Source organism: Sturnus vulgaris, chromosome 11 (assembly GCF_052056855.1).
Source record: "Sturnus vulgaris isolate bStuVul1 chromosome 11, bStuVul1.hap1, whole genome shotgun sequence".
NCBI lineage: Eukaryota > Metazoa > Chordata > Aves > Passeriformes > Sturnidae > Sturnus > Sturnus vulgaris.
This window is the reverse complement of record NC_142253.1, coordinates 22,506,107-22,522,681: the sequence shown is the minus strand read 5'-3', so window position 1 is coordinate 22,522,681 and position 16,575 is coordinate 22,506,107. Positions and strand designations below refer to the sequence as shown.

The 16,575-nt window shown below is 47.8% G+C and overlaps 1 protein-coding gene and 1 long non-coding RNA gene across 6 annotated transcripts in view; both read left to right on the top strand.

Moving 5' to 3' along the window:
* The window catches only part of LOC148222540 (uncharacterized), a 33,762-nt gene extending 24,494 nt beyond the window's left edge, over positions 1-9,268 (top strand). Inside the window, exons 4-5 of the long non-coding RNA XR_015806148.1 lie at positions 7,452-7,623; positions 8,312-9,268. This is a non-coding gene — a long non-coding RNA (uncharacterized LOC148222540). The remainder of the gene's footprint in view (positions 1-7,451; positions 7,624-8,311) is intronic.
* A 6,068-nt stretch (positions 9,269-15,336) lies between these two features.
* Positions 15,337-16,575, top strand: part of WNK2 (WNK lysine deficient protein kinase 2) — a 94,723-nt gene continuing 93,484 nt past the window's right edge. For 4 of the 5 annotated variants that reach the window (XM_088171740.1, XM_088171739.1, XM_088171738.1 and 1 more), the window contains exon 1: positions 15,346-16,071. In XM_088171740.1, coding sequence (XP_088027866.1) covers positions 15,364-16,071 — 708 coding nt within the window. In that variant the 5' untranslated portion in view covers positions 15,346-15,363. Of the gene's footprint in view, positions 16,072-16,575 lie in introns of all 5 variants that reach the window. The other variant, XM_088171741.1, reaches the window with a different exon arrangement.

The window sequence follows — 16,575 nt, the reverse complement described above, 5'->3', positions numbered from 1 at the left end:
GTATGGGTAAAAGGGGATGTACTTAGAGACCTGAAGAGAAATCTTCCACTTCTGTGTATTTTTGTTGCAGGAGCAAATGTTTTGAATCAGGAGGCATCAAATCTGGTGTAGTGAAAAAGCAATACACAGTTTCACTGAGGAGTCACTTGTCTTCAGATGCCTCTTTGCTGGACAAACATTAAACACTAGAAAAGATGTAAAAAAACACCCCTAAAACTTGCTTGAGTTGGCATAAATTATTGCTATCCTCAGAAATCTACTTAAATCCAGAGCAGGCCCCAGGGAACTGCAAATGTACCAAAGTTTTCTAGGCACCATATGGTGGTTATGAAAAATCCTAACACAGGCCTATTTTTGAGTCAGCAGAATGGCAAAGAGGAGGGCTAAGTCTTGGAAAGCAGCATGTTCATAGTTATGAAACCCAAAGTGGTAGACAGGCTCAAGCCCTTGACACTTCAGCAACACTTGCTCTGTATCTATTTATAAGTCATTTTGCTAGGGGGACATTAATCAAGTGAGAAAATACTCTTGCTCCAGCCTGTGAGTGAAGAAAGTGTCATGACAAAAAAAAGTAAATAGAGCTATTTTAGGACATTGGAAGAGGCATTAAATGCAGCCCTGTGCTCCCATAAGGTTTAGCCGTGGCTGCTGTCTCTCATCCTGGGCTGTGAGAGCCGTTGCAGCCCTGGGCGGGCTTTGCAGAGCTTGTCTCATACTTTGATAAAGCAAAGGCTGATACTGCAAAACTACCTACAGAAATACTGGCAAAGCATTTCAGAGAATGTTGATAAAAGCAGGCTGAGTGCCTTTAGGACATCTGCCTTCCATGAGGAGATTTCTGTTGCTGTAATCTCTTACCCCATGTCAGAGAGACACCATGTGATGATTTTTAATAAATTCATTAGAAAGTGTCCAAAGGAAGGCTATGAAGATGGGGAAGGGTCTGGAGGGGCCCTATAAGGAGTGGCTGAGGGCACTTGGTTTGCTCAGCTGGAGAAGGAAGATTGAGGTCAGAGCTCCCTGGGGGCTGCAGCTCCAATCTCTGCTCCCTGGGACAGGGACAGCACCCAGGGAACGGCTGGAGATGGGATGGGGAGGGTTAGGGTGGATATCAGGGAAAGGCAGCGGGTGGCACTCGATGGGCTTTGAGGTCCTTTCCAACCCAAGCCATTCTCAGTTCTGTGGTATTTGCACACTTAAAGAAGCAGAAGAGGAATATGAGCTTAGGGTAGGATAAGATTCCATTTTTTTTAGCTGTTCCATTTTTTTTAGCTGTTGTACCACTGTGCCTTTGGTAAGATGTTAAGGGCAGCATTCCTGGGCTGCAAAGTATTTTTCCTTTGCTTGTTTGGCTCTCGGTACGGGATAGAAGCTGTAACACTCATAGTTCTGAAGAATCATGGAATCATAGAATCATTAAGGTTGGAAAAGGCCTCCAAGGTGATCAAGTCTTCAGCCAAATCCCACCATGGTCACTAAACCACATTGCAAAGTGCTATGTCTGCTCTTATGTTGAACAGCCTTGGACTCCACCATGTCCCAGGGCTGTTCCAATACTTTGCCGCTCTTTCAGTGATTTTTTTTTTCCTAATATCCAGCTTCAACCTTCCCTAGTGGAACCTGAGGGTATTTACTCTTGTCCTATCACTTTTTATGTGGGAGAAGAGAGACACCCTGGCTCCAGCCTTCTGTCAGGGAGCTGTGGAGAGTGAGAAGAGCCAGAGCTACTACCTGAGAAAGACTGATGTCTATAAATAAAGTGCATCAGATGTAGAACTTGATAAGGAGAGAGGAGAATGTGCAAAGTGTGCTCTGTGACCCACATGAAAACATACGGCATAAGCTTGAGTTTTGTATGCTGCAATAAACACTGTAAAGGTTGTCTGAATATTTTCCTCCCATAGCAAGAACTTAAATTATCTCTTTTATCCTAGAATTAGCAGAAACAAGAAAAATACAGACTCTCCAAGGGCTGCTTTGCAGCCCAGTCCCAAGGGAGAGGAAGGGAGAGGGTGAGAGACCCCTGACATTCAGCAGAGGAATCCCAGTTATGCCTCCTCTTTGCCAAGTCCAAATCTGTCTTTTGTGAGAATGCTGCTGGGTTGGTAACATTTAGCATCAAGGAATTTGTCCTCAGCAAGGCACTGGCTCCCAAATGGAGGTGTCTAGGGGCTGGTTTCTGTGATCAAAGGGAAATGAAGAGCCTTTCTTTCCTCCATCAGCCCCCAATGCACAAAGATAGCTTTTCCTCTAAAGTAATTTCTACTTCACATTTGCCCTAACGGAAAAAAAACTAAAACAAAACAAAAGGACTCACATTCTTTTTGTCCTGTGGAAGAAATCTCTTAGCAAGTGCATGAATTCTCAAAGCAGTTGTGGTGGGGTCATGGCTCCACTTGCAAGGAATTATGTGTTAGAATTTTTCTGGGCAACTTTGGCTCCTCAGCCTAGAGATCCCATAATATGCAAACATTAAGGGGCTGCTAACAAGAGCAGGTTAATGTATAGAGTATATCTCCTATGGCTTCAGGACCACCTGTGTTATAAATAAACCCAAGGAAGGTTTCCTTTCTGTCCTAAGGCAACTCCAAATCTTGTCCAGCCCTTAGCAGAGAGCTCTGTGTGTCAGTGATTGACTCCTGGCTTTGTGTTCCCTGTGGCACCTTGCAGAGTCCAGAGCTAGTACAGCTGCTGTGAGGCACCTTTATTTAATGGGATGGGGCACTGTAGAACTGCTGTGAAATGAAGGAATGTAGATGTATCCTGGGACATTACAGATTAATTTCTCCATGTAGGAACTGAGTAAATTGAAAGTAGTGTTCTTTGAAGCCTCTCTAACTCAGTCTTGTAAGTTGCTGTTGAGGGATGCATTAAAGCAAACACTGTATCACAAAACCACTGACAGTGTGGTATCTCAGCTGCTTCAGCCTATCCTTGTGTTTGCAAAACTTCATCAGTATGTTTTTGCAGTAAATAAGTGAGAAAGGAATCACAAAAGAGCTCAGATGTTGATCCTGGATGCTGCTGTACAGAGTGTTCACTAGCAGCCTGCCTCCTTGTAGTTAGGGCTAGAACAGCCTGACTTAGCAGGGAACTGCCTGAAATCCCACTGCCCTCTTATTCCTCTGAGACCAACAAGTGCTCAGGGCAAAGCTAATGTCCCTTTGGGATCTGGATTATTTGGCCTTTGCACATTGTATAGTTCCTAATGCCACACATCCTCAAATGTTCCTGGGAGCTGTGAAATCCAGTGAGAGTTGCACTTCACTCCCAGCTGCAGAGTGCTCAGTAGAGAGGCCCTGGCACAGGGTACCCAGAGCAGCTGGGCTGCCCCTGGATCCCTGGAAATCCAAGGCCAGGCTGGATGGAACTTGGAGCAGCCTGGGACAGTGGAAGGTGTCCCTGCCCGTGGCAGGGGTGACACTGGATGAGCTGTAGAGTGCCTTCCCACCCAAAGCAGTCTGTGATTCTGTCACATCCACCCTTCAGTTGCTGAGGACCAGCTGCACCTCAGGGTGAGGAAGGCACCGTTCCCTCTGAGGTAGTGTAATTTCTCTGTTTGATTCCCAAACATGCCTTTCTGCTGGCATTCCCTGCTCCCAGGGGAGGAGCAGTGTACACGACTGGTATTTCTAGTATTTTTTCAGGTTGCCAGAGAAACAGTAGTCTACACTTTACAAACCTGGCATTTGGGCCCTATTCCAAGAAATACTCAGGAGTGGGATTATTCTTTTCCCTCTCAACCTTTACTGATTCCCCAGCATCCCATCTCCCTACCTGTGCCCTCCCTCCCCACTCGTTTCTCTCAGCACTTGGAGAGCCCTGATCATGAGAGGGGGAGTCCTGGGATAGAGAGAGCGGTGAATTGGTCAGGATCTGCTCCTGGAAGAAGAACCTTTTGCCACAGACCTGAGTCTCCACACCCATGCTCCAAAGGATTTTTCTCAAGCCTTAGTGGCCTGGCATAACCTTTTGGATCATTTCCCTTTCAAAGGAGTTACAGCATAATCCTTTCCCCCTTCCTTCCTCCTTTCCTTCTTCCTTTCCTTCTTCCTTTACTTTCCCCTTTCCTTCTTCCCCAGTCATATAAAAAATCGGGTTTGCTAAGCCTTTTCCCATGTTAATTTCTCTTGTGGGATGCAGTTCCCAATGTGGAAGGTGTTCCTGCTCCCTGCTCTTACCCTGTGGTCATGCACAGTGCTGGAGAGTGTGGTGCTGCAGGCAGGTAGGTTCTGGCGCTGGTCCATGACCATCCTTCGGCTGCCCACAGCTCTCCTAACACAGATAAAAGAGCTGCCTAGTTTGGAGCATGTGCAGTAATGTGAGAGCCAGAAATACTCAGGAGACTGATACTCAGTGAGGAAAAAGGAGATGCTTCCTCAGAACACAGAAGAAAAGCAACAGATATACATCACTAGACAAGGGTGGGCAGATATTTTCATGTGTAAAAGCAAAGTGGGAGACAGTGAGAAGCTGAACCTAGGAAGAGGAGACTGCTGTTCTCTAATACTGTGGGTTGTGAAGGCAGGAATGGCAACAGAGCACAGCAACTGCCTCAGATGGAGTGATGGAGACAATGCTGAAAGCATCACTGCCTCTGGAATACATTCTGGGCTCAGAACACATGTTGCTAGGAAACTTTTATATTAAAAGACATTCATCTTTAAACCCTGGGAACATAGTAATGACTTCTTTTCTGTGCTAGGGAAGCTCTTTTAATGTCTTGACGTTACTGAGACAAGTAATATGTGAGAGGGAGAAAAATACCTTGAATTATCTTGGGCAAAGATTAAAATCTAACATTTTTACATAGCTTGCAGGGTTTAACTGAGGTTTAGTCATTCTGGTCAGACTAGCAAGACACTGATGAAACATAGAATCATACAGCTGTAGAGTACCCCGAGCTGGAAGGGACCCACAGGGATCATTCTGCATTTTTTTCACTCTTTAGTTTGGGGCTGTTTATTTGAGGGGTTTTTTCCTCTCAGTTTTTTCCTTCCTTTCCTCCCTGGCTTATGATAGTGCCATCCCAACAGTTCCAGACTGATGTGATTATCAGCCAGCACCCTGAGATGCCTCATGGCTGCAGTGGTGGCTTCACTGTTCCTGTCACCAAACTCCATCACACCAGTCCAGTCAGGGAACTGCGTTTGTTCTCCCAGTGTGCTTTCTCCCTCTATGCTCTGGGCACACCAAAGCGTATCTGGCTTCTTTCCCATGTCAAATTCAAAGTTTGAAACACGTTATATGACATGTAATGGTCCCCTTAAAAATAAACAAAGGGTAAAAGATCCCCCAAACCACTATTGATAAGAGTACTGTGAGTAGCTGTAATGGAGTTTTATTATTACTCTCGCTACGGGACCTGTCCCAGGATGTTGGCACCTTTTCCGTAGTACATCCAGTCTCTATCTTTGCTCTGGAGGAGCACTGCAATTCTGAATGATTGACTGAGGGGGAGAACACCCTACTAGGGATGACATCAAATATGTTAAGTGATTCTAAAAGTAACATCCTTCGAGTTCTGTGCAATAAAGATTGTTGGGTAGATTTTTTCTGGATGAAAATGATGGTCTTTATCACATTTGCTGATAGACCTGGAAAAAGCAGACTCAACCCAATTTTAACTTAAGATTTGTGTAATGACACCAGAGTGGACTTGGCAACCTGAACCTATGGGATGGGGCAGGGCTTCTGAGAGTGTTCCTGCGCTGGGAATTAAGACTATCAGCAACTGTGGCACCCCATTGTCCTCATGAGTTTCTCTTGCCTGCCCTATATCCTTCTCCTTGTGTTTCCGAAAAGGAATATGGGTTAATTTAATGTCTGGAAACATTCCAGAGCAGGACCCATCAATGTTTTTGGTGCTGGTAACACCATGTGTGTCCTGCCCAATACACTGCTGCCACAGAAATCAGCAACACCAGGTGTTGGTGGGCCAGATGTCCACAGAGGCACTGGTTATGCAGGAATATGACACTTGCCTGATTCACCTCATAAAGAAAAGGTCTGCAAAGAGCTTTCAAAATTTTATACCACCATGCTTGCCTTGTTAGCAGATCCGTTTGAATTTCTTGGTCTATTTTTATGAAATCTAATGTAGCAGTATTGCAGGACAAATGTTTAGTACATGTTTGTCAAAATTACCTGTAACATGCAGGTGTTCTTAATATGTGGTTTTGAAGTGAGAAGATCACTCAAATATTTGGCAGTAGAGTTAAGCAGACAAATATGCACTCTATTAACAAGGAACTTCTTATTTCTGATCATATTTATTTATAATATTTATCTAATGGTATACATTTTAAAGGAAATGATGTGTCTACAGCTCAAAATACAGACACACATGGAGCTGGACTTTAGGATCCTTCTGGCTCTCTTTCAGTGGAGGATATTCCATGATTCCATGGTAACCAGTGGGATGGGTGAGTAGACCTGTACTGCGGGATCACAAGTTGAGTAGTGGATAATAATTATATTGCAGGGAATCTCTCCCTCAATTCTCTACTCACCTGCCACATACGAGTTAGAGAACCTTGGTAGCTGCACAGTGAATTATGGCAGCATAAAGGGAGTTCCTCTGAAACCATTCTAATGCTCCGACATTGTGGCAACACCTTCTTTCTTATGCCACTTGGTGGAGCTTAGTGATTTTGGCTCTCACATACATCGTTTTGTAAACTTACTCTTCAATTACACAACCAGTTGTCACTGTGTCTTGAAAATGGGCCAAATCCCTGTCCAGAAAGTAAACCCAAAAGAATACCATAAATTCTAATGAGCAAGATGCTGGTGCCTAGCTGCTAACGACTTTGGTAATCATCTCTTCTCCTCTTAAAAACAATAAAACATATAGTGCTCTAATTTCAAAGAAAAAATTAAAATATGGGCTTAGGATCTTTGAATTAATGAAATATAGGATGAGAGATGGGTAGAATTATGTCACGTTTGGTTTATTTTTAAGACTGAAAATCATGTTTTAATTTCCCTTGCAGATTTTTGGAATGTATCTGAGTAGGAGACCTCACATTTGTTTGAATGAATGTTTTTACTCAGCAAGCACATGGACAGTGAGCAAACCCACAATAAAACCAGGAAATTATTATATCACATGCTGATCCTGCCTTCATTTAAATCAATGGCCAGTCAGTGCAATTAAACCAGAATTAGCACCTTGGCTCAGACATAGCACTTGTGCTTAGAACCTACCTAGAAAACCAGGACATTACACCAATTTCACTCTGTTGTCATCTAAACTATCTGTTGTTAAGAATAAATTCTTTAATTTAATTGTTGTTAAGAATAAATTAAGAAAAAAGAACAAGTCTTACAGAGTTTTAGTTTTCTGTGGTTGTCCAACACTTATTCTAAATTGTCAGACAAATACTACTGTATTTTGGAGGTATGATGTAACTAAGAGGTCTCAAAGGCTCTTCCTAAACACTTTGCAGGATGCCAACTGTCTCAGCAGAGTCCCGAGATCAAGGGTTCATGTGCAGCCTTTTGCTGTTGTCAGGGAAAAGAAAGAAAAAGGACAAAGGACTTAGTCCTGGAATCTACTGTCTGTGGTCTGAGGTAGAATCTTCAGTGGATTTTCTGTCTTCCTCTTGGGAACTGGAAATGGTAATTGCAGCTTCTTTAAACCATGGTATTTCTCAAATTTTTTTTTGTTGTGCTGGACTGACGGATGAGAAGTAAATTTTGACATAGCAATGTGCCATACATATTCATCAAATACTGAAAACTGGTAATATATCAACGTTCTTCTGCAGTATTATTCTACAAGGCATAAGAGTAAGAGCAAAATTCTATTAGGACCTCTAAAAGCAATTCAGAGATGGCTGTGACTCTGCAACACACATGCGCTGGTGGCTCTCCACTAATTCTTATTACAAGAAAAAAAGCCACACGTGTAATTCTGCCTAAAAGGATGATGCAACTTAAATAGAGTTAGCCTGGAGTAAATGAAACCCATGGGGAGGCCTTTTCACTCTCAGCACCTCCCTGACAGGAGGATGTAGCCAGGTGGGGGTTTCTTCTCTCCCAAGTATCAAGTGACAAGACAAGAGGAAACAGCCTCAAGTTGCCCTGGGAGAGGTTTAGATTGGGTAATAGGGAAAATTTCTTCACTGAAAGAGTTGCCCAGTTCTGGCACAGGCTGCCCAGGGCAATGATAGAGTCACCATCCCTGAAGAGATTTAACAGATGTGTAGATGTGGCACTTGGGTCACTGGTGAATAAGGTGGTGCTGGGTTGGACTTAATGACCTTAGAGGGCTTTCCCAACCTTACTGATTCTATAACTTTTTCAGATGTTTGCAGGGGATCCAGCAGAGAGAAGAGCAACTGCATACAACTGCATGAGATGACACAAGGCCACCTCTCCTGTGTAGCCCCCACAGGACAGCCCCCATTGTCCTAGCAATGAGTCCATGGATGGACCTCTTTATCCTGATTGTACTGCCTGCTTTCCAAGGATGCTCTGGCATTCCAGCAGAGCAATCAGCACTGAAAGGCCTGGTCATGTATCTCAGGTGTCATGTATCTCAGTCACCTTGGGATTCAAAAGTTCCTTATCCTTCTTGTGACCCCTAAACAGGCTTGGAGCTCTGTGTATCCATGTGGTGACTCGCCTCAGGAAGCCAATGATGTTTGCTGCTTTCTTAAAAGCCCTTAAAAATGAAGTGTTAGTGTACTAAACAGGAGGCTTCTCATGGGGAGGATGGAGGATGAAGGCTGTTTGGAGCACAGGTGTTGGCCCCTCAGGTCTTTTGTTGGCATCTGTGTGCGACAGTTTCTGTATTATTTAAGTGGTTAACCTTTGTAAATATTGTTTTAATTTGAGGTTAATGCCATAGTAGAGGTACTTGTGACTTTTGGGTGCTCCTCTCAGTGGTGTATTCAGAGTCACCAGAACCAGTCAGGCACATGGGTGCAATCCTCGCAGCACGGCGCCCTTTCAAACTTGTTTTTGATGTGAGCCTGTCACTAAATGCACATTGCATGGAGGGAGGGTTTTGTACTGAGGTTTTGTGCTCTCACCACTTCTTCAGTTCATGGAAAAGCCAGGATCAAAGAGCTCATTATAATGAGCAGTGTTGAATGGAGATGAGATCAGCAGATGTTCTTATTGAAGTTAGAAGAACTTATGGCCTGTTTTTATGTTAAGAAGAATAACGGCACTGTCATTATATCTTAAATCTGCCTATTTTGCACAATGTGTTAGATGGGCTCTTTAATAAAATACAGCTTCGTGCTAAAAATAAAAAGTAAAGGCTATTCACTTGCTCAGCTTAAATATTAATGTTTTGAAAGTCCTAACCATACTACTAAGTGTCACATTCAGTTCCTTGATTTGGTCTGTTTTGCTGTGTTCCTTGTTTTGATCTAATTCTTACATTGCTCTTTCCATCTATTTTGTTTTTATTATAAAGGTACCTGAGGGATCATAGCAGGAAACCACAAGAGGTGAAAGAGGTTTTCAAAAAAAACCCAATCTGCTCTTTGAACTTTTGCAATCCCTGTGGCCACGCAGGAGCATTGGGAAATTAATTGGGCCATTCATTTGGGTTTATGGCAGGCTGAAAGCCATTGTTTTCTGGCAAAGAAAAGCAGATAAATTATTAAATACAAACTTTGGAATTGTGCAGTAATTTTAAAACAACTATTCATCATTGGTCAGATTTGGGGTGGGAAAGGTGACAGGCTGCCTGTCTGAAAAATAGACCTCACCTTCATGAAGTGGTATGGAGAGATGATACTCGATGTAAATCATAGAATTGTAAAATAACTGTGTTTTTGCTGACTAAGCTGCACTTCAGGGAGGCCTGAACACAATTCCCTGGGCACAGCTGGCTCCTGGGCTGGGGAGCAGCAATCACACCTCATAAATCCAAACAACAATGAAGATCCTGCCCATTAACTTCTGTGCAGCACCATTAAGCTTGTTTATTTAAGGAACCTGAGAGGTAATGTGGTGGCATATTGTTATGCCTATTAAAATCTGTAGGAATTCAAAACCTGGAACATTTTTTCGGTTTAAGCTTGTCATGCATGTTAGAACGATGTGTTGTACCAGTGTCACTCTGCAGGGCAAACAAAGATAAATGGAGCCCAGCCCCTCCTGAGGAGGGTGGCACACATCTTCCTACTCCTCCTGCCTGGCTCCCTGACCTGCAAGGTGAGTTTGCCAGCAGCATCCATCATTCTGAGATACAGAGATGCTTTTTTACACCTTTGTGATTAGTTCGTATTAACTCAGTGACTTAGAATCGTAGCATCAGAGTCGTTAAGGTTGGAAAAGACCTTTAACATCAAGTCCAACTATTAACTTGAGATCAACTGATACTTAGGAAGAAGTTCTTTACTATAAAGGTGGGGATGCCCTGGCACAGGATGCCCAGAGCAGCTGTGGCTGCACCTGGATCCCTGGCAGAGTCCAAGGTGAGGTTGGACATTGGGGCTTGGAGCAGCCTGGGATGGTAGAAGGTGTCCCTGCCCATGGCAGGGGGTGGAATGAGTTGACCTTGAATCCTTCTAGGATTCTAGGATTCTGATACTTGGACCACTGTGTCTATATTGTCTCTATAAACAAATAGTTAGAACAGAACACAGATTGCCTAATGGAGAATATATTGTGAAACTGGGTTTCTAAATGATCATTATTCTTTCAAAGAAAGAGCAATTACTACATAACACTACATTAGAGCCCATAGCACATGTGCAGGTGCAAGAGCATACCCTAGGTGCAACAGAAAGTAGCTCTCAAAAGGTATTTGACCTTTTTAGATTTGGTGATTGATCTCAATCTGGTTACAAATTATATAAAAAGCAAGTTAATAGAAAACTGGAGGCCAGTACAGAGGTTTCCATGGTCTCCTGCAAGCATTTATTTTAAACAAATAAAAAATTTCTCAGTATCTGAGAACCTGAAAGTCAAGCTGGTCAAACTGGACTGAGCTTCCTCACTCAAAATTAATAAGCATGGGAGGTAAATAAGGGCTATTATTAAGTGAAAATGGTTCTTTTTCTCCCTTTTAAAACTAACACTAGCTATTAACTGGGACAAGCTGTCCTGCTCTGCGTCAGTGAGTGACTGACTGTTCCTGCCAGAAGTGAGGGGAGTCAAAGACAGACCTGTGGTAATCTGCTTGTCAAGTGGAAATGCCCATCTGTGCTCTGGGGCGACATGTGTCTCACTCAGTGCTGTGCATGAAGAGAGAATTTCACCCAGGGGATGAGCATCTTGGCTTTCACTCCGGCAAAGAGCAGTTCTCCAAGTCAAAGGCTTGATTAAGGTCACAGTCTGAGGTAGCACCTTCACTGCCTATTAGTTGAAACATGCTGTAATTTCCAATGCCATCTGCATACCAGTCAGCTCTTGAAGGTGAAGCTCCTTCCAGCTTGCTCTGATAATGGCTGATGATCCAACAATCAGGAAAACTGCAACTATTCATCTTTTTCCATGCCCTTTGTAATAAAGCACGCTGGTGTAGTATGCTGCGTGAGTAGAACAAAATCCTTGTGTCTGTGTGTCTGCACAGGCTGAAACAGAACAGCAGGAGAATCAATAACAGGCTTCTGTCTGGGGTAAACTGAGGAAAGCAGAGGCAACCCCATCAAATAGCTTATGACAGGATGGCGAAGGTTGGAGGGGACCACAGTGGGTCACCTGGTGCTCCTGCTGAAGCAGAGCAATTCAAGAGCACATGATTGTGTCCACAGACAGTTCTGGAGTATGCCCAGTGAGGGAGACTACACAGCCTCTCTGTGCAGCCTGTTCCAGTATGATATCCCCTGCCCAGGAGAGATGTTCTCCTTTATGGAAAGGTAGCGTATAGGTGACTGCTCCTGTTGCCAGTGGCTGAGGGCTACGGGTAGATAGCAGAAACAAAGAGTATGTCAGTCTGTACTTTGGGTTTCATTCCAGTCCACCCCTTGTGCCTACTGAGCGTTCCTCACCCATCAGGCATGAGCTTGGGACAAGGGGCTGGCTTGGGACTGCTTGAGCACAGGACATGGGAGAACTGGGCACTGGATCCCTCCCCGGTTGTGTGGTCTCTGGGGAAGGCCTGGAATGACAGCTCCTGATGGCTGAGAAAAAGTTCTGTCTGCTGGGCAGCATCCCTCTGCAGGGATGGGCTATTGTTTCCTGCCATGGAATGTTGGATCAGACTAGGGCCAGTCCCAGAGCTGCCCACGCTGTGCCATGCTGCTCTGCAGGTGTGGCATTGCCTGAGTGGGGTGTGGCCCCCGGTCCCGCTGTGCCCTGTGCTGTCACACCTCTGCCCAGCCCACTCACTTGGGGACATGGAAAAGGTCAAACAGAATTGGGAAGAAGCTTTTTCTTTTTTTAGTAATATTAAAGATCAACATGTAACAGGCTCAGAGTACTTGATAGTGAATCACAATTAAGTTTGTGGCATGCAGATTATTGCTAAGTTTTCAGTAGACAAATGGACACAGAAAGAGCCCTGGGCACCATCTGGCACGGGGCAGCACAAAAACTCAGCTGTGAGAACAGGCCTTGTTTCATCTGTGGAGCCCTGGGAAAGGGTAAGGGGACACCAGTAAAGCTTGGCAGTGCTCGTGTGTCCTCCTGAGGCAGGCATGGGATGCTTCCTACACCTGAGGGTGTGCACAGTCACTCTTTCTTATGACAAGGCCTGGCAGACAGGGAAATCCAGTCTTTTTTCCCCCACATTTTTCTTGATTGTGGGTATTTGGTCAGCTCTAGAATATTCCCCATTTTCTTCTGTTCACCTGCAGAGTGAAATGCTTCCAGCTACATTTAGCCCTCTCATTAACCTGAATCTTATCCTTTTTTGACATGGTGGTGGGAATTTCCATTGCTGGGGAGAGAGTTTTAGGTCATTTTATGTAATAAGTATTAGGAGGTATCAGAGCTCTTCACCTTCCCTGCTTTTCTCCTGGTAACTGCAGACTGCTCTCTGTGCACCAAATCTCCATCTGCAGAGAGGTGCAGAGCCCAGCACACAGGACTAATGTTTGGGAATTCGGGTTTCTCTACAGCACAGAAATCTATGTTTCATGCCACAGTTGCAAGTCCTAGAAATAGCACTGATATTTGAACACTTCAAAAACCAAACCACTGAAAGATTAAATGCATCCATGAGGCTGAGTTATTAGTGAAGTGTGATTTGTAAAAATAAAACACCAGTGATTCTACTGACAATGACTACCTAGTTTCTTATTTTAAAAGTTTTTTTTTTAATTGTTCTTAACTAAAAATTAATTAATTAAAAGAAGAACGAATTATGGTTACCTGACAGTCAGTTTCCCTCAGAAATCTCAAGGAATAATTACTTGGTAAACCTTCTCTTTTTATTTTTATTTACTTAAATTTTAATTATGAAAACATATGGTATGTTTGTATGAACCTAATACTTGAGAAAGCAGCTTGGCAGTAGTGGCGACCAGAGTCCTTTTGTGAATTTACAGAGCAGAAATGTCACAGCTGTCACAGGGCACAGCCTTTGGCAAAGCCAGTGTCCCACATCTCTGACCTCACCTAAGGGTGGATTACAGAAGTTTGGATTGGAAGGAATCTTAAAGCCCGTCTCATTCCTAACCCTGCCGTGGGCAGGGACACCTTCCACTATCCCAGGGTGCTCCAAGCCCTGTCCAATCTGGCCTTGGACACTTCCAGGGATCCAGGGGCAGCCACATATCCTGTTTAACCCTGCCCTCTGGCAGTAGGGGGCCATTCCCTGTGTCCTGCCCCTCCATCCCTTGTCCCCAGTCCTTTTCCAGCTCTCCTGGAGCCCCTTTAGGGCCTGGCAGGGGCTCTGAGGTCTCCCTGCAGCCTTCTCTTCTCCAGGTGTACAGCCCCAGCCCTCCCAGCCTGGCTCCAGGACAGAGGTGCTCTAGTCCTCCAATTATTTTTATGGCCTCTTCTGGACTAACTCCAACAGTTTGGAGTTACCTTCTTCTTGTGCTGAGGCCCCCAGAACTGCAGGCAGTGCTCCAAGTAGGTTCTTCAAAGCATACATGGTGTCGAGATCCTAGTTTCCCTCTATCTAGGCTAATTCCAAGTGTTGGTCACAGTGAACGATGGGGTCAATATCCATAGAGTGATTATTAAACTGCCTGGAATAAAGAAAAAACCTGAAGAAGATCACCCAAGTTCATGAGGCTCGTCATGTGTTGTGACCTGCCACGCTGTACATAGGTGGGCTGTGTGCTGTTTGCAGTGGCCACACGTTAGTCAGTCCCTGGTCATATTTTGCATTTGAGGAATGCTGAGAGATGCTGTGTGCAAAGAGTATCCAGTTCCCTTCAAGTCACCTTCCATTTGCTTGCAGTCGTGATAATCGGTTTCTTGGCACAGCCACGATCCAGAGATCGGATGGAGCTGACGCCCGCGCCCCGCATCCACACCACACCTGCGTGGGAGCTGAGCGCTCGGGGGGAGATGTCTGGGAGTGATGCACTCGGGGGACGCTCCGGGAGGGATGCTCTCGGCGGGCTGTTCTGGAGGGGATACACTCGGGGGACGCCTGTCGGCAGGATGCCCTGGGAGGACGCACTCGGGGGATGCTCTCGGGCCCGTGCGTACACCTGCAGAGGAGCGGACGTTGCCAGGCGCGGAGCGGGGCGGTGGCGGGGCGCGGGATGCTCCCATTGTCTGCGGCGGGGCCGGGCGGGGCGGGGGAACCGGGGGCCGAGGACGAGGGGCGGCTGCCTACCCTCCGCAGCCTCATTGGCGGCCGCCGAGCGCTGGTGCCTTAAATGGGCACTGCCCGGGAACGCTGCCCCTGACAAAAAACGGCGGCGGGCGGGGGCTGCCGCAGGGTGCTCGCGGGAAGGGACGCGGAGCCACCGGGCAGGGAGGAGGAGGCGCGGCCGGACTGGCGCTGCGGCGGGGGCGGGCTGCGGCGCAGGGGCGGGCCGAGCCGAGCCTCGGAGCCCCGCACCGGCAACGGCTCCCCCGGCCCCGCCACGCACCCGGGCAGGCGCACGCTCGGCGGAGCCGCCCCTCCACCGCCGCCCGCCTTCCCCGCGCATGGCGCTGAGCACGGCTGCCCCCGGCTCCGCACGTAAGTAACGGCCCTGCCGCGCCTTTGTGCGCGGGCCCGCCGCAGGTGAGGGGCTACACCGGTCGTCTGGCGCTCTCGGCCGCGCCCCTGCCGGGGACAGGGGGAAGCCTGGTCAGAGCGACCGCGGCCCGGCCCGGGGGCCCGGCTCGTCGGAGCCCCGGGGCCGGGGGTGGTGCCCGGGGGCCGGGCCGGGCCGTGGCGGCGCCTCAGGGCTGCGCTCTGCCCCGCGCAGGTGGCGGCGCGGGCGCGGCTCGCGGTGACTCCCCCGGGCTGGGGCGGCGGCGGGCGCTGAGACCTCGGCCCAGATGGAAACTGGGGGCGATGCCCGAGCGGAATCTCGGCGGGGCGGCAGAGGCGGCGGCCGTGGCGGGGTTTTAGTGGCTGCCGAGCCCAGCGCTCCCCCGGCTGCGGAGACTGGTGTGAACATGGATGGGCCCGGCGGCGGGGGGAGCGGGTCAGCTGCGGACACGGGCGCCGCTGCGGCGCCGGCAGCCCCCGGAGCCCCTACCCCCCCATCCCGCGGCTCCAGGGACCCCAAGCTAGTCCATCAGCGGTTCCTGCGGAGGAGTGTGGTGGACTCGGACCAGGAGGAGCCCGCCTTCGACCTGCCCGAGGCAGAACACCAGCGGAGAATCATCCTTCTCCCCAAAACCAGGAGAATAATTGCGGAGCGGGCGAAGGCGGGGCAGGGGTCGGCGGAAGCGGCGGGCCGAGCGGCGGAGAGCTGCGGGGAGCCGCGGGCAACGCCGGCCGCGGGCAGCGCCGCGGGCGCCGAGGAGCAGAAGGACCCAGGCAAGGATGCGGAGCGGAGAGAGGCGCAGGATGCTGCCAAGGACCAGGGCAAGGCTAAGAAAGAAGAGCCTGAGGAGGAGGCTGACATGAAGGCGGTTGCCACCTCGCCGGATGGCAGATTCCTAAAGTTTGATATTGAACTCGGGCGGGGATCCTTCAAAACGGTCTACAAGGGTCTGGACACGGAGACGTGGGTGGAAGTCGCGTGGTGCGAACTGCAGGTAAGCCCAGCTGATTCTTCTTTGCTTTTTTTTCTGCCTTATAAGCCGGGAACTAGAGGCACCGTGCCGGTGTCATCCAGAGCAGCTCAGCCCTGAGCAGCCTTTATGGTCACCATCGCTTAGGATCCAGTGTCTAACTATAGCGCAATATCCCCATTGGCTCTGGATCCGCCACCTTATGTACACTCCTCCCACGCTTAACCCCATCGGCCCGGCACCGCTGCCGCCGCGGTGCCGCCAGAATCTGCCTGGCGCAGCGAAGGTCACGCGTGGCTCCCGCATCGGGGGAAAGGGCGGAGCGGGGATGCTCGGCCCGGCCCTAGCCCCTTCTCGGGGCAGCAGCTCCCGGTTAAAATGACGCCGACAGTCAGTGATTTGAGTGCGTTTGCAGGAGGAAAATTTCTTTCTGTGTTATGGCCTCATAAAGGCTGAGGAGCTGCTCCCCCCGACCTTCCCTCTCTCGTGTCACGAAATTGTCACTGTCCTGGTGAATCAAACCTCCCA